Source organism: Paroedura picta, chromosome 4, assembly GCF_049243985.1.
Source record: "Paroedura picta isolate Pp20150507F chromosome 4, Ppicta_v3.0, whole genome shotgun sequence".
NCBI lineage: Eukaryota > Metazoa > Chordata > Lepidosauria > Squamata > Gekkonidae > Paroedura > Paroedura picta.
Genome location: NC_135372.1, coordinates 144,047,596 through 144,064,936, shown reverse-complemented (window position 1 = coordinate 144,064,936; position 17,341 = coordinate 144,047,596). Strand labels below are relative to the sequence as shown.

Sequence of the window (17,341 nt, the reverse complement as noted above, 5' to 3'; positions counted from 1 at the left end):
CAATCAATCACATCAAATAATGAGAACACAAATGGAATTGCTGTTTAAAACCTGGGAAAGGTAGATGGATGATCTAGGCAAGGGATGCTTAAAACGGCTGGATCAAAATAGGCCCTCCCCGTGTAGCTTCCCTATTCGCTCTTGGAATATGTAAGATCTGTAGTGTGCATGATTCAAAAAAAATATGAAGAATATCCTGCAGGGGGCATTGGAGGAGAGATTTATTTAGCATATTTAGAGTAGGAACCTGACATTTTTCCTGTGTCCTGATTGGCTCATTTGGAGACTTCCTGTCCCTTTGAGCCCACTTCCTCCCTGCTTGCCTCCAACATGAGTCTAGAACAGCAGACAGGCTGTAGAAATCTCTTGCCTTTCCTTCTCACAGTTTGTTTCTCTTCTCAATAAAACTATTTTATTCCTTTGCTGAGCCTGGTGTTCTGCCCTCTTTCATATTTAAACTCTGCCAACATTCCCAAGGGGTACAGAGCAGTCCCTCTTTTGGGGATATTTGAGGGGCTCCTACAAACTTATCCATAACAGAGAACAAGCCCCCCACTGCAGGGTCACACTCATTTTCTTTTCTAGCCGCCAGCTTGCTGGGAGCAGCGGTATATAAATTCATTCATTCATTCATTCATTCATTCATTCATTCATTCATTCATTCATTCATTCATTCCTTCATTCCTTCATTCCTTCATTCCTTCATTCCTTCAAGTTCCCAAAATCTCCAGGTGTTTCCCAGCCCGCAGCTGGGGGCGGAGGCTACCCCCGAGAGCGTAGGCTACCCCAAAGCGCTCTTTTCAGCCTGACAAAGGTCTCCCGTCCCCTAATTCTGACCTTTCTCCATGAATTCGGTGATGATGTAAATCGGCTCCTCCTTGGTCACGACGGCGTTCAGTTTCACCAGCTTGTCGTGCTGCAGGGTCTTCATGATGTTGGCCTCTTCCAGGAACGCTTCCACGGACATGCTGCCGGGCTTCATGGTCTTCACGGCGACTTTGGTGTGTTTGTTGTAGACGGCTGGACGGGAGGGGAAGGGAGGCGTCGGAGACACGGAAGCACAGCCAGAAAGTACCCTCTCCTATCCCTCCTAGTGTTTATCTTGCCACACTCTGGCCAGATCATGGAGACAGATTGAATGGGCAGCCATGCTAGTCTGCCTGTCGTGTTGCAGGAGAAGACAGCCAGAGCCCGCGAGCACCTTAAAGACTAACATAACTTGTAGCTGAAATGTTGAAGAGTTACTCTTGGAGCTGTGACCTCACTCCCTGAAATTTGGTGTTTGGCTCCGCCTCTTTTGGCAGCCCTTTTGTGATTGGCCCTGCCGCTTGTGGCAGCCATTCTGTGGTTGGCTCCGCCCCTTGTGGCAGCCATTTTGTGGCTGTGGCCACCACCCACCGTCAGAATTCAAAAGGTGCCTGCAGGCTCAAAAAGCTCTTGAGCTCTGTGTCTGTGTTTTCCTGCAACCCTCCCTGCAAGTTGTTTTACACCTGCTCAGTTGGGATTGGGCCTCCTGCTGTCCCTGAGCGATTTTACTGTTTGCTTTGGTGCCTCTGACGCTTCGGGGTTCCTCTTGTGCTCTTACCCAGCCAGACTTCTCCAAACTGCCCGGCTCCCAACTTCTTCTCCAGCTTCAACGAGGTCCGGGGGATCTCCCAGGCATCTTTCTCCCAAGGTTTCTGGGGTTTCGGCACAACGCAGGGGTTAGACAGTTTTTGGCACAGCCCGTCGCTCTGTCCTGAAAGAGAGGCAAGAGGGACATCCCCCATCAGGCTTTCTTCACAGGTTGCCAGGCCACTAGATAGGCTCCGAAGGGATCCCAGGACACCCCAAAACGAGAGCCCCAGGACACCAGGCCACTCAGGTCCTCTTCTCAGCCAACCAGAGGGCCAAGCATGGCTGGCCAAACAGCGCAGCAGCCGGGCCGTTGGCTGAGGTCCTCAGAGATGCCCAGAAGGCTGCATCTTCCTACTCTGTCGCCTCACTCTGGATGGGCCCCTAATTCCAGATGGAGGGTGGGGGCTGGAATGGAACATGAGGACATTAGCAAAGCCCTGCTGGGTCAGACCAGTGGGAACGGTTTGTAGTGTTAGACAAGAAGAGAAAAAAAACCTATCCCAAGGCCACTAACAGCATTAACAAAACTAATACAGGATAAATCACTGGCAGTCTTCAAGCAAAGGTTGGATACACACTTTTCTTGGATGCTTTAGGATGCTTAGGGCTGATCCTGTGTTGAGCAGGGGGTTGGACTAGATGGCCTCTGTGGCCCCTTCCAACTCTATGATTCTATGATTCTATAAAGAAAAGTAAAAAGTCTCTTCTTATTATGTAGGTTTATTGTAGCATCCAACCAGAACGGGTTCCTGATATCTCCTGTTTTCAAAGGGGATTTTCCTCAGTGGCTGTTCCTCTCACTTGTGTGAAAGTTGGTACTTCAATACCTCCATTCAATCTCAAAATATTACGAATATACTCCGGCCTTTGGCTCTATGCTGTAGGGATGCTAGTAATCCAACTGCTCCCCGCAGTGAGAGGAACAGCCACTGAGGAAAATTCCCTTTGAAAACGGGAGATATCTGGAGCCCATTCTGGTTGGATGCTGCAATAAACCTACATAATAATAAGAGTCCTAGAGGAGATCAACCCTGACTGCTCTTTAGAAGGCCAGATCCTGAAGATGAAACTCAAATACTTTGGCCACCTCACGAGAAGGAAGGACTCCCTGGAGAAGAGCCTAATGCTGGGAGTGATCGAGGGCAAAAGAAGAAGGGGACGACAGAGAATGAGGTGGCTGGATGGAGTCACTGAAGCAGTCGGTGCAAACTTAAATGGACTCCGGGGAATGGTAGAGGACAGGAAGGCCTGGAGGATCATTGTCCATGGGGTCGCGATGGGTCGGACACGACTTCGCACATAACAACAAATAATAAGAGTCTTTTAAACTTTTCTTTATCCTGTATTAGTTTTGTTAACGCTGTTCGTAGCCTTGGGATAGGTTTTTTTCTCTTTTTGGGTCAGACCAGTGGACAAGACTGGCGGATGGGCCAGAAGGTCTGATTCAGTTCTGGACTGCTTCATTTGACCCTGGTTTTCTATAAGTACGATCAAGCTTCCCTGTTTCTTCAATTGGTGCGTTTCGTCAGTGGGGGACAGTGTTTGGTGTTGCACAATATTCTGCACCCGAAACAGATGTGGACCCTGGTTCCCGCCCCTTGGTTGTGTGAATGCAGCAGCCCTGCAACTAAGAGGTCCCCCTTCTGCATCACACAGGAAACAACGCACACCTACCCTTATAGTGGCCGACCAGTTCCTGAAGAGTACCGAAACTGTTGCGAGGGGAGATGTAAAAGCCGCCACTGTCCATCGTCCGGATCTTGTAATGTTTCACCACGTCCTGCTTGTTCTGGTTGTCGAAATCTCTCACAGACAGAGAGTAGCTCCCTGAGCAAAGGGGGTAGAGAGAGCGGAATGAAGAAACACAGCGGTGGGGTCAGAGACAGCCTGGAAAAGTGGCTAACAAAGTGGCTAACAGCAAAGTGGCTAACAGCAGCGGACTCTAATCCGGCAAATTGGGCTTGGTTCTTGCAGCACCTGTTTGATCGGAGGTGCCGTGCGAGAGAAGCCAGCGGAGGTGGGTGACCCTGGCAGGCGGGAGACCTGGAGCCCTGACTTTGCACCCCTGGGGAGCTCAGAAGCTCACGTGAGAGAAAGCGAATTTGTGCCCCCCCACAGTCTGTGCAGGTGGGGTGGGTGGTAGGTACCTTTGTTGGTCTCGCTGTCTCTGATCATGAAGGAGCCAATCACGTTCCCGGGAGCCAGCAGCTGCCGCTCGGCGTCTTTCCGGCTGACCCCTCTGAAAAACCACCTAGGAGGGAGACATGGCAAAACAGCTGGACGAGCAAGCCTTCTGTGGAAACCCCCCCACCCACCCAAAACCATATTGTGGTTAACCCCAAAACGAAGAACAGTCTTTCCCCCTCTCCCCGCTCCACCTTAAAACCACAAGGGGACCCTCGCTTCAATAAGTACAGCTAAGCAAGGAGGGTGAGACCCTCTCCTCCGTTCCCGGAGGGCCGTGATGCAAACTCTGCCTGCCAAGCTGCCCAACCTCCTTTTTACAGGTGGGACGAAGCCCATTTGGCCCGCGGAGAAGCCGGCCCTCCGGACAGAGACATTCCGCTCCCCGTTTTGCGGCCGTGAGCCGGACTCACTCCTCGGTCTCCAGCGAGTTGACCCGGGCGACGTAGTTGCTAGGGATGTAGCCTTCCCTTCCCGTGGCCAGGGCCTTCGCGCGCCACCATTCCCCTGACCTGCAGCAAGCGGGGAAGAGACAGAAGAGTGAATGGCACCGGGAGCTGAAAACTGGCAGCAGGTCTCCCCTTGCCCCCATCCAGCCGACCAACGTGCGCTGAGTTTCCATGTCTAGACAGCCGCCTGAACCAACCCAAATCCCGTCTCGACATGACTTAAACTAGTTTCCCACTTATTCCGTTCTCATAGGCAAGGGGTGGCCAACTGTGGCTCTCCAGATGTCCATGGACTACCTTTCCCATGAGCCCCTGCTGGTACGGAGATATTCCCATGTTGCCATGTCCTACCTCTGAAGATGCCAGCCACAATGAAGAAGAAGAAGAAGAAGAAGAGTTGGATCTTATATGCTGCTTTTCCCTACCCGAAGGAGGCTCAAAGCGGCTTACAGTCACCTTCCCTTTCCTCTCCCCACAACAGACACCCTGTGAGGTGGGTGAGGCTGAGAGAGCCCTGAGATTACTGCTCAGTCAGAACAGTTTTATCAGTGCCGTGGTGAGCCCAAGGTCACCCAGCTGGTTGCATGTGGGGGAGCGGGGAGTCGAACCTGGCATGCCAGATTAGAAGTCTGCACTCCTAACCACTACACCAAACTGGCAAAACATCATGGACCAGAGCACGGCCTCACAACCCGGGAAACCCACAGCAGCCCGCTGGTACTCACTCCTCGAGGACTTTGAGGTGCTCCCCCTTCTGGAAGCTGAGGTCCTCCTCGTGGATGGCTTCATAGTCGTACAGGGCCAGGACGATGAAGTCCTCTGAGCCTGCAGAAGAGACAAAGGCTTGCATTCCCACCCTTTGGCACCAAGCTGGGCCCAGGGGGTCGAGGGGCCTTTGCTGAGAGCTACAGAGGCAGCACTGAGGTCGTTAAAAGATGCGATCCCTCTGGTCTCTGTTTTGGGAAAGGTGCCCAGGATGGCGGTTGGGGAGAGGAACCCTCTGCTGGCCTAATCTCAGGAGTCCTTTCCCCATCACAAATGGCCAGCTTGTTCGGCATCGTATATATAGGAGCTTGAGGGCCCTCTCTCCAAAGGAGGGACCTGCATAGATGTGTGTCTCCATGGAAGGCCATGTGCAGAGAGGAAGGGAGAAGGGGTAGGAGGGCATCTCCCAGGTTAAGACCAAGAGAGGCATCCCATTCAAGGAGATAACACATTTAGAGTGATGTAGCTCCCCCCTCCCCTCAATGCAGTCTCTGGCTCCCCCACATGCATACCATCAGGTTCCAGAGGCTGCGTCAGGCTGGGTGGCTTGTAGCCCTGGGAGGCAACAGAAAGAAAAAACCCTTTCATTACAACCAGCGTTTATTCACATACCTAGCATTTTCAATTTGCGAAGTGCTTGAGTCTCGGTGACCTTTGCCTTGGCCCCAACCCCGCGGATCGGGAGGCGCTTTGCGTCAAGTCCGGCGGCTCGCGATTGGTCACTTGCAACTCTATGATTCTAGGATTCCCCTGTGACTCCTTGAAACCCCTCCTGGCGTTCCCCCTCGATCCCAGCCTGGAATCTGCCGGCCATCAGACTTACCTGGCATACCCCAGTGGTAGGGTCTTTCACATAAGGATGCTGGAGGCTGGAGCTAGAAGTGGCCTTCCAGATCTTGCCAGGCAGGGCAAACTCCTTGGACTTCACACAGCCCATCCTGCAAGGGAAGAGAAAGGAAAGGAGGAGAAATTTCCTAAATTTAGGTGGGAAGGAGGATGCTGGTCTGCATGCCAGATTCCTTGAATACCCCTACCCTGCTCATTCTCATTCTGTGCAGATTGAACTGTCCGCATGAACCTGTATATCCCCCCTCGTGATTTAACAATGAAAAATTAGAACAAAGTTGGGGTCCGGGGGCACCTTGAAGACCAACTAAGTTTTATTCAAGATATAAGCTTTTCTGTACATGCACACTTCTTTTTGCTCTGTTGGTCTTCAAGGTGCCCCTGGACTCAGACTGTTCTATTGCTTCCAACCATCACAACTACCCACCTGAATCTATCTGAAGAAGCTTGTGTGAACATAAAAGCTTATATACCTTGAATAAAACCTTGTTGTTCTTCAAGGTACCCCTGGACTCAAACTTTGTTCTGCTGCTTCGGAACAACACGGCATGAGGTAGTGCAGGTGCCATTTGGAGGCTCCCAAGTGGGGCCAGAACTCCAGAAGCCCTCCCACTATGGCCCCCCAAGCACCAAGAAGACAGAGCATCCCTGCCCCAGACATAAGAACATAAGAGAAGCCATGTTGGATCAGGCCAATGGCCCATCCGGTCCAACCCTCTGTGTCACACAGTGCCCAAAACCTAGGGGCCATCCAGAGGTCTCCCAGCAGGGCCAGAACTCCAGAAGCCCTCCCACTGTGCCCCCCCCCCCATAGCACCAAGAAAGCAGAACATCACTTCTTCATATATATAAGTACATAAGACACCCCATGTTGGATCAGGCCAATGGGCCACCCAGGCGAACCCTGAATGTCACTCAGGAGCCCAAACCGAATTGCCATCGAGAGAGACAGCAGAAGGCCAGGACCCCAGAGGCCCTCCCAAGTCCCAGAAGGAATGTCCCTACACCGGGCACTTCCACGCACACTCAGTAATGCATTTTCAATTCACTTTGCAACTGGACTGCGCTGTGCGGAATTTCAAAATCCCCTTGCAAACGGTTGCAGAAGTGGATGGAAATGGCCTCATTTAAGCATGTGCGAAAGCGCACAGCCACGCATGCTCTGGGCCACCTCCACTTCCAGAATCTCTCCGCATCTTCGGTCTTTGGGTCCCATCGCTCTCAGCAGAGCCTGCAGCGTGTGTCTCCCCAACGCCAACTGGCGGATGAACTTTTCAGCCTCGTCAGCCCCCAGAGAGGAAGCCGAGGGCTGCCCAGAGACACTTGCGGGACCCTGATTAAGCGGCCCAATCGCTCCCTCTTTAAATAGACGCAGGGCGTGAGTTGCAGCTTCTGATCTGCGGCCGCAGCTCTGCAGCATGAGGATTTGGTTGTGGGAGAGGGGAGCGTCTCTCATTTGCAATCCAAACAAAGGCCTTTTCTTATGTCCTACGGACCAGAAGAACCATTTGAAGGGTTCAACCGCACACCCCAGCCCATGTTGTTAGCGCAGGCAAAGCAGTCTCTAAAGGTCCCACGAGAAACACAACAGCCTGTGTTGTGGGCTCGGACTAAGACCAGCGGTAGATCTGGCTTGGAGAAGGACCTCTGTTCTGCAGGCAGAAGGACACAAGAAGCACCTGCTGGATCAGACCACTGGACCATGTTGTACAGTCCCCTGTCTCACTCAGGGGCCAACCAGTCCCTCTGGAGGTCCAACAGCAGGGCAGAGAGGCTGATGTTGTCTTCTGGTACTAGGATTCAGAGGCTGAATGCCTCTGAATGTGGCGGTTCCCCTTGGAAGGAAGGAAGGAAGGAAGGAAGGAAGGAAGGAAGGAAGGAAGGAAGGAAGGAAGGAAGGAAGGAAGGAAGGAAGGAAGGAAGGAAGGAAGGAAGGAAGGAGGGGGGGAGGGAGGGGGGGGAGGGAGGGAGGGAGGGAGGGAGATTCAGGCTTGGCTCTTCAGGGTCTCAGGTAGAGAAAGGTATTTTGTACCACCTGCTTCCTTTCAACTGGAGATGCTGGGGATTGAACCTGGGAGCTTATGCAGACCAAGGAACCACAGAGACACAACCTCCCCTCCCCCAAATCAGTTTAATCTGACTGACAGTGGCTCTCCCAGGATCTCAGACAAAGGTCTTCCACACCACCTCCTACTTGATCCTTTTAACTGGAGATACCTGGGACCGAGCCTGGGAGCTTCTGCAGGCCAAGCAGCTGAGAGCCAGAGCTCAGAGAGAGCCCAGAGCTGGTGATCTTCAGGACCCCCATTCGGAAGTCAGACCCACTGAAATGGCAAGCTTTGGGAGAGACAGCTGACCCTTCCCATGCCGTGTGTGGGAGGGGGAGATCCGCCTCTCTGATTTCCTCAGGAAACCTGGCAGGGGAAGTGCAGCCAGGAAAGGAGGCTAAGGAGAAGTTGTCGTTTCCTTCCACCTTGAGGAGATCCCCTCCAGAGCAAAGAAAAAGCGGAAGGAACGGAGGGGCATTGTCACCTTGAGACACTGGGGTGAAAAGGAGGGGAAGTAGGAATTTCCCCCGGGGAAACACAACCCCGCCTTTTCATGAGAGCCGGCGTGCAGGGCGCTGGGTCTGAAGGCCAGCTCCAGAGGCTGCTTGGAAGGAAGGCTGCAATACAGTTATTGAACTAGAGGCCCGTTGGCCGCCTTTGGAGGTAGCGTTTGATGGCTTCAGGCGGCTCTCTTTATCCGAAGTGGACGGGTTGCAGGGGAGGATGAGGGCAACCACCTGCCCCCTTGATCCCTGTCCGTCTTGGGGGGTTGGACTAGATGGCCTGTGTGGCCCCTTCCAACTCTATGATTCTATGATTTTCTATGATTCTGTGATTCTACTTCTGCATGCTGCCTGTTGCTGCAAGGATGCCCCTCCTAGATGCATCAGGTTTAAACTTTAAACCACCCCACCCTGCACCAACTGGGAAAGTGAGGGACAGCCACGGTTAGGGAACCAGGCAGGGGAACGGTGGGGAAACGGCCCAGCAGAAGCCTCACGGCTTTTGAGCCGACAGCTGTCCTAGCAATGGGGAAATGGTAGTAGCTGGTCCCTGGGAGGAAAACCTCAACGTCAGATGTGTCCAGGAAGTGGGTGGGAGTAGGAAGCCCATTCTGTCTGGCCACGCTGATCAAAGGAGGAGGGGAGGTCTTCTCTGTTGCTGCAGCCGAGTTGCTGGTCTCCAGGCAGCACCTGGAGATCTCCTGGTATTATAACCAGTTCCCAGGCAACAGAGGTCAGTACCCCTGGAGGAATGTCTGCAGTGGATGGTGGACTTTATGGCCCCTCCTCACCCCAAACCTCACCCTCCCCAGGCTGATCTCCAGAAATGTCCTCAGATGCCTTCAGGCGGTCCACCAGCGGGGCCAGAAGCCCTCCCACTGTGCTCTCCCCGCAAGCACCAAGAAGACAGAGCACCCCTGCCCCAGACATGTAAAAATTAAAACATTACAATTACAATTAAGAGAATCAGCCAACAGAAATGTTTATGTGTCTTATGTCTAGTCCGCCTTTGGAACTGGGATGCAAAGCGGGTTGCAATCAACATGATGGGCTGTCCAGTAAGGAATGCAATAGGATCTGGGTCACAGAACCCAAACCTGGGCATGGAATTGGGGTCCCTGTGGGTGGGCAGGCAGTTGTGAGCTTCCTGCATTCTGCAGGGGGTTGGAATCAACCTGTGGTCCTCCAGATGTTCATGGACTACCATCCCCATGAGCCCCTGCCAGCAAATGACTACCCCTGGACTAGAGGTCCCTTCCAACTGATTCTATGAAACCAGCTTGGAACAGAAGAGCTTTTGATTTGATCCGAGTCAACCCTCCCCTGGCCGCCAGTTCAACACAGCGCTTTCTCCCTGCTAAGTACGTCCGGTAAAGTCTTTGGGCTCAAGAAAAGAATGTGACCCCAATACTATGGGCCAGTATCTAAACCACATCTGCGCTCATGAGGAGGCCAGCGTCAAACGGCGAAGGGAGAATGATGTGAAACAAGAACCACAGGAGGCCAGCTGTCCCCTCAGACACGGTTGCAAGAAGGCAATGCGCCTCTCTTAGAAGCGGCAGAAACCTCGCCTGCAGCGTCCGAGGAGCCTGCGGCCTGCATGGGGGCTCATTCAGCACAACGCTGCCTTCTCAGATGGGAAAGGGCTCTGCAAAATTTGAGGAGGGGGGGGACTCCCCATGCTGGAGTTGCCAAGAGGTGGGCCTGGGGACATGTGAAGCATTGCCCAACACCTCCAGCCTACACAGGGTTGCCACCTCTGGGTTTGGAAGGGTGAAAGCTGGAGAGAGAAGGGAAGGGGCTTCAGCTGGGGGTACAACGCCCTAGAGCCAACCCTCCAGAGCTGGGTTTGGAGATGGGTTGCAATTCCTGGAGATCTCCAGCCAGCGCCTGGATATCGGCATCCCTAAACCTGTGGCCCCCATCCTGCTGAGCTCATACATCTGAGGCCTTGCTTGGTTGCTCCTTGTACATGGTTTTCTCATAATGTTGTATGCCGCCCCAAGATGGGCAGACTATAAATGGATGGGTGCATGGGTGCATGGGTGCATGCATGAATATCCCCATCTGACCCTTCTCACCCCCTCCCTGACTTGCTCCACCGAAGGTCTCCAGGATGTCAAAAAGTTCCTCGCTCAGCACTGTGAACTCGTCGTATCTACAACTGTGCGGAATAGATAAGAACCAAAATACCTTCTCGCTGATCAGTCCAGTTCCTTCTCTAGAAGCCGCAAGTCGAAGGCTGGCTCCAAGCTGCAGTAAGGGGGGGGGGGAGAGAGAGAGAGAGAGAGAGGGAAGTTTGTGAGAGGTTCCTTTTGGGGCTCCACAGCTCACAAATAAAGCAGGTCCCTCCCGCGCAGTTTTCCTAAGGAACCAAAGCCCCAGAGCACACTAAGAAAGAAGAAAATACCCCAAATGAAGTGGGGGCCAGGGGGTGCATACTGCAAAGATGCCACCTGTCAGGGACACCTGGGAGAACAGGAGTCCTTCCTCTCTCCTGCACCATTAGCTGCTGCTCTCCCAGGTGTCTCTGACCAGTAATATCATTGGGCTGGTTGCCCCCTGCCCTCCCAGCCCCCTCCTTTTTTCTCGTTTGGGAGGTTTGAAAAGAGCTGGTTTTGTCCCAGTAGAGGGTCAAAGGCAGGGGTAGTCAAACTGCGGCCCTCCAGATGTCCATGGACTACAATTCCCAGGAGCCCCTGCCAGCGAATGCAGTTTGACTACCCCTGGTCAAAGGGCTCATAGTGCAAGCAGGTCTCAGACAGGTCATAGAAGGGCCATGGCTCAGTGGTGCAGCATAGAATCCTAGAATCATAGAGTTGGAAGAATCCTAGAAGGGGTTGGAAGGGGCCAATAGAGTTGGAAGGGGCCATACAGGCCATCTAGTCCAACCCCCTGCTCAACGCAGGATCAGCCCAAAGCATCCTAAAGCATCTGCTTGACAAGCAGAAGTTTCCAAATTCAATCCCTGGAATCTCCAGCGGAAAGGACCAGGTAGGAGGTGACGTGAAAGACCCTTCTCTGCCTGAGATCCTGGAGGGCAGCCAGTCTGCGTAGACAATGCTAAGAGAAGGCAGCTAAGAGGTGATGGGGTCACCTTCTTCAAATACTCGAGGGGGTGTCCTAGTATAGAAGATGGAGCAGAGTTGTTCTCTGTTGCCCTGGAGGGATGGACCAGATCCAATGGGATGAAAATAATTTTTAAAAACCAGCTTTCTCAGTGCTGTGGGGAGCCCAAGGTCACCCCGCTGGCTGCACGTGGAGGAGCAGGGAATCAATCCCAGCTCGCCAGATTAGAAGTCGGCGCTCCCAACCACGACACCCAGCTGGCTCTCTCTGAATCTCCAGGGTTTTGCACCATCTCCTCCTGCCTGGGCCTTTCTCCTGGAGAAGCTGGGGATCGGCCCGAGGCCTTCTGTTGGCCAAGCAGATGCTCGGGTTGTCAGGTCCTTCCCGGCCACCAGAAGTGGACGGGCTGTAGGGTTGCCAGATCCAGGCTGGGAAAATCCTACAGATTTAGAGCTGGAGCCTGGGGAGGGCAGGGATCTCAGTGAGGCCCTAGGCCATGGAGACCATTCTCCAAAGCATCGGTTTTCTCTGGGAGAACTGATCTCGTAGACTGTAATTCCAGGGGATCCCCAGGTCCCACCTGGAGGCTGGCATCCCTAAAGATGCAGCCCATGACTATGGTGCCCCTCACCATGATCCAGACATCCATGTTGCTGGGCAGGTAAGGAGCCCCATGGCTGCCACCAGCTGGACAGTGCAAAACTGGCAGCCACCTGTCGTTGCCCCCTTCCTCGCCCCCTACCTGGGGGAGCAGGGCCAGGTGCAGACAGGTGGGACAAGCATGCTCTGGCCTCCAGCGCCACCATCTTGCTCTGGGCAGGACTTTCCTTGAGCCTCTTTTAGGGCACCCCCGCCCCCCCCCACGGCTCCCAAAGGAACTGCCTAGGCCCTCCGAATAGGGCCCAACCATCGTCCGATCCAGCAGAGCTGTTCTGACTTTCTTTTCTGGATCATTTAGTTCTGTCCATGACAGCCCAGCTGAAATCTTTCTTTCCATCATTGACTTTGGTGGCATTTTTCATACTTTGCCAGGCGGGTGACGCAGAGTGAGCCCGTCCCGTCAAAAGGACCATGGGAATTGTAAGACTCGCAGTAGGATGCGGGTCGTGGAACCAGCCAGGAATCTCAAACCATGACGGAAGCGAAGCATAAACACGGAACAAAGCAAAAAGGACCTCACCAGGAATGAGTAGAGTAGACGGTCCCCAGAGCCATTTCACACGCGGCCCAGAGGCAAAGAGAAGCAGCCACGTTCACTCACGGAAGCTAAGCAGGGACGGCCCTGGTCAGACCGGGGATGGGAGACCACCGCTACAGGGCCAAACACACCTGCGTGTCTCTTCCCTTGACAGGGTCAGTCATCGGATGGGAGACGAGGGTAGCTGTGCAGAGGCGGGCAATGGCCAAGCCGCTCCCTGTGGGAAGGGCTGCCAGCTGTGGGTTGGGAAACACCTGGATTTGGGGGGGGGGGATGGAGCCTGAGGACTGCTGGACATCAGTGGGGTACAATGCCATCACGTTCACTTTCCAAAGTGGCCAATTTCTCCCCGTGAATTTATCTGTCACCTGGAGATCCACTGCAATCTCAGGAGGTCTCCAGCCACCCCCTGGAAGTTGGCAGCCTTACTTACACGGTCCCCATCAGTCAGTTGGCCCTTGCATAGAATCGTAGAGAGGGAAGAGACCTAAAGGGTCATCTAGTCCAACCCCCTGCACAATGCAGGACACTCACAACGACCTGCCCACCCACAGCGGCCCCAGTTTCATGTAGCCCAAGTGATCCCTCCACCAAAATTTTCCAGAAGGCAGCCTGGCCTGACAGGGATTCAACTCCCCTCCCAGACATGCCCCTGCCCTGCCCCCAGGCTCCGGGCTGCTGCTGCTGGAAGTTCCGGGCATTTGCGGTTCACTTTCTACTTCCTGGTCCGGAAAACGCCAGCTGGACGCAGGAGGCTGCCTGAAAACGAACCCAGACCCCCGAGTCGGTGTCGTCTGCTCAGGCTGGCAGCGGCTCTCCGGGGTCTCCGGCGGGGGTCTCGCCCGTCCCCCTGAGCCTGTGCCCTGCAGAAGACGGGGCGCGGGAGATCAGCTGCGAGACCCCCAATGCCTCCCCCGGAGAAGGGCTGGCTGGACCCCGGCCGACCTTGCAGGGGGGGAAGCGGCTCTGAACCCCGCCGGGCCCCCGCTCAACTCACCTCCCCGGCCAGGGCGCCCCTCGACCGCTCAGTCGCTCCAGGCCGGCCCCGCCGCGCCCCGCCGCATCTCCCCGCAGGTCGAGCAAGACGCCGCCCGGGAAGCGCCGCTGCCGGCCGAGCCCAGCCGGGACGCCCGACGCCGCCCAGCGGCCGCCCCCTCCCGGAAGCCTCCCGCTCAGCCAGGGGGAACGGACGCGGGAGGAGGGCCTGGGGCCGCCCCCGGGATGCCAACTCTGGGCTGGAGCGTCCCTGGAGGGCTGGGGGTGCCAACTCCAGGTGTGCAAATACCAGGAGGGGCCTTGGCAGAAAGCTCACCTTCCAGGGCAGCTGTGCTGTCCGTCAGAAGGGGAAGAAAGGTTTTCAGTATTTGTTAAAAAGTGAATGTATTATTATTATTATTATTATTATTATTATTATTATTATTATTATTATTATTATTATTATTATTATTATTATTATTATTATTATTATTAAGATTTTGACCACCTTTCTCCCAACTTGGGATTGAGATAGTTTACAACCCAATAAAAGTACATTGAAACATGATTTATCAGATGAAACATTAATATTAAGATTGTTAAAAACAAACCATGTCGCCTGGGGAGCAGCTGCAACTCCAGGACAACTCCAGCCCCCACCTGGAGGTTGGCACGTCCCTTGGGCTTGGGAAGGGGCGTCATGTTGTAGACCCCCTTCTCCGCAGCTGCCGTCTTCCAGGGGTGGCTTTTCAGATGTCCGTGGACTACGGTTCCCATGAGCCCCTGCCAGCATGCACATCGGGAGAGCCACAGGTTGGCCACCCTTGGTGGAGAGCAATCATAATTCGGATCTCCAGGCCCCACCAGGAGAGTGGCAACCCCAAGGGGATCAGGCCCAACTGGCTTATCTTCATTTTGTAAAGAGGGCCTGGAACGTGGCTGTAGAAAAATCCTGGCCTTCTCCACACACACACACACACACACACAAACACACACACGGACACACACACACCACTGTCTGAGGATGAACAGGCTGCAAGGAAGTGGGGGTCTCACCTCTGCCTCCTGCGGGGCACAGAGGCCAGAGCACGGAAGTCTAGAGAGGGGCATCTCTCTGCCAAGGCAGCCTCAAAGAAGAACCCAGGCCTCTTTCAGAAGATGGATTTCTGTAGTCCAGTTGTCACTGTTGAAGCTCTAAGCGGCTTCCATTCGCCTTCCCTTTCCTCTCCCCACAACAGACACCCTGTGAGGGAGGGGAGGCTGAGAGAGCCCCGAGAGAACTGTGACTGGCCCATGGTCACACAGGAAGAGCAGCAGGGAGTTCTCCTTCAGTTCTCCAGATTAGAAGCTGAAGCTCTGAACTACGACCCCACGCTGGCTCAGACACCAGCCCTGCCGCTCCCTGGGCAAGAGGGGCCGGGAGGGCCGATCGGGTGTCCCCCTCCACCTCCTTGCCCGCTCCTCTCTTTCCAACCGCCTGCATCCCTCAGGAAAGCTCCTCTCTGTCCTCTCTGCACCGTGGGTGAGATAACCAGGGCCTACCTCGCAGGGGTGGTAAGCGTTGCTGCGGCTTCTGCCCTCGCTGCAAGGCCAGGCTCTTTGGGCCCGCTGCATTGCCCAGCTTTCGCTGTCTGCGGTTGATTTGGCTGATGGTTTTCGGTTTGTAAATGCTGATGGGAAAAGCCAGCACAGGCCCACGGTATGCAAATCAGGGAGCACTTTCACGGCCTTAGATGAAAGCCGGTTTGTGTAACTGGAAGGTAAGCAGCTGACACCCCCCTGGCGCCCCCCCGCCTCCCTTCTCCCCCCCCCCATCATCTCTCTCTCTCTCCCTCTCTCTCTCTCTCTGTTTTATGCTCAGATCTTTCAATTGATCAGTGGATCTCCCACCTTTGTCCCCTAATGTTGTTTTCCTCTTCTCTGTTTTATCCTCACGATAGACCTGCAAGGTAGGCTAGGCTGGGAGCATGTGACTGGCCCAAGGTCACCCAGCAAGGGCCCATGGCAGAGTGGGGGATTCGAACCCGGTTCTCCCAGTTCTCAGCCAGATGCTGTTAACTGCTGTACTGCAGCTGGTTCTCTTTATTAAGGGCTCACCAGGAACACCTGCCGGGAGGCTGAACAGAGCTGGAAAACATTTTGTGCCCCTGTTGAGGCAGGTGCGCCCCATTCACAGCATCTGCCCAGGGTGCCCCCCAGATGCCCAGAAGGTATTTCGCCCACCAGTTGCTGGGTGGGCTGGAGCAGGGAGGGGATTGTTGAATATTTCTGAACCACAAATGATCTCTGGGGAAAAGAAAAGAGGAAACACCTCCTGCACTTCCCTCTCTTGCTCGAAAAAGCATGACAGCTCTGGAGCCGCCACCCCCCCCCAGATAAATTTCGGCTTCTGGGGTCAGCCCCCTGCGTGGGGGAGGGGATGTTGCTGGCCCAGCTCTCCGTCTGCATTTTGAGAACAGGGGAAGCTGGTGAGGAGCTGGGCCTTGCGCTAAATCCCCATGTTTCTGTGTTTCTGGCACGCATAGCCCCCTTTCTCACAGGGACTCGAGGTGCATTACACAGAGCGACTCAGTACAGTCAACGAAATGGGACACTCCATAACCGATATGTTTGGATGTCTGGAACGGCCAGGAAGAAGAAGAAGAAGAAGAAGAAGAAGAAGAAGAAGAAGAAGAGTTGGTTCTTATATGCCGCTTTTCCCTACCCGAAGGAGGCTCAAAGCGGCTTACAGTCGCCTTCCCATTCCTCTCCCCACAACAGACACCCTGTGGGGTGGGTGAGGCTGACAGAGCCCTGAGATTCCTGCTCGGTCAGAACAGTTTTATCAGTGCCGTGGCGAGCCCAAGGTCACCCAGCTGGATGCATGTGGGGGAGCGCAGAATCGAACCCGGCTCGCCAGATTAGAAGTCCGCACTCCTAACCACTACACCAAACTGGAAGAAGCAGAAGCAGAGCAGAGGTATTCACGGGACACATTAAGCAGCACAGAAATGGCAGGACAGGAACCCCCTTGCAATGTTACTACAGCAGTAAAGGCCACTAGCAGTAAAGGCCACTAGTAAAGGCCATTTACCCAAGCAGGATTCGGGGGGGGGGGGTCACCATGTTGGTGGTGGAGCACAGTCAGTGTCCAGGGGCACCTTGAAGACCCACCAAGTTTTATTCACGGAGAAAGCTTCCGTTCTGGGGATAAGCGTCCTTGTGTAGATACCCTTCTTTGGATAAATCAGATGTTCTCCGCTTTTTTTACCACTGAGAAACCCCTGAAACACTTTCCTGGCTTCAAGAAACCACAGAAGTTTGTCAACTGTGCAGAAGATGGTTGGAGAGCAGAGCCATGGAAACGCCGACCAGGGGGCCCTTCCCTTCCCACCCCCTCCAGGCCCATCATTGGCTATTTGACAAATTTTTAAAAATATATATATATCATTAATGAACCCCCATCCAGTCAGGAAACCCTCCCAGGGCCCTCAAGATACTCCAGGCTTTCACAAAAGCGTGGTTGGGAAAGTCAGAGCTGGATTTGGGGTGGGGTGGGGGTAGGGGTTGCCATGTTGGTCGACCAACCAAGTTTTATTCCAGATGTAAGTTTTCGTGGGCAGGCACACTTCACACAAGCTGGTACTCAGAATAAACTTGGTTAGTCCTGGACTTAAATTGTATCCAAGTAATAAATTCAAATGAGTA

General features: G+C 54.1%; 1 protein-coding gene across 2 annotated transcripts in view; it reads right to left on the bottom strand.

The window, feature by feature from the left end:
• The window catches only part of HCK (HCK proto-oncogene, Src family tyrosine kinase), a 29,758-nt gene extending 14,466 nt beyond the window's left edge, over positions 1 to 15,292 (bottom strand). Inside the window, exons 1-10 of one of the 2 annotated variants that reach the window (XM_077336063.1) lie at positions 15,197 to 15,292; positions 10,606 to 10,665; positions 5,839 to 5,953; positions 5,528 to 5,570; positions 4,976 to 5,075; positions 4,215 to 4,313; positions 3,765 to 3,868; positions 3,292 to 3,444; positions 1,586 to 1,738; positions 838 to 1,020 (exon numbers count right to left, since the gene is read on the bottom strand). In XM_077336063.1, coding sequence (XP_077192178.1) covers positions 838 to 1,020; positions 1,586 to 1,738; positions 3,292 to 3,444; positions 3,765 to 3,868; positions 4,215 to 4,313; positions 4,976 to 5,075; positions 5,528 to 5,570; positions 5,839 to 5,952 — 949 coding nt within the window. In that variant the 5' untranslated portion in view covers position 5,953; positions 10,606 to 10,665; positions 15,197 to 15,292. Of the gene's footprint in view, positions 1 to 837; positions 1,021 to 1,585; positions 1,739 to 3,291; positions 3,445 to 3,764; positions 3,869 to 4,214; positions 4,314 to 4,975; positions 5,076 to 5,527; positions 5,571 to 5,838; positions 5,954 to 10,605; positions 10,666 to 13,676; positions 13,814 to 15,196 lie in introns of those variants that run through there. The other variant, XM_077336062.1, reaches the window with a different exon arrangement.
• Positions 15,293 to 17,341: the final 2,049 nt, after the last annotated feature.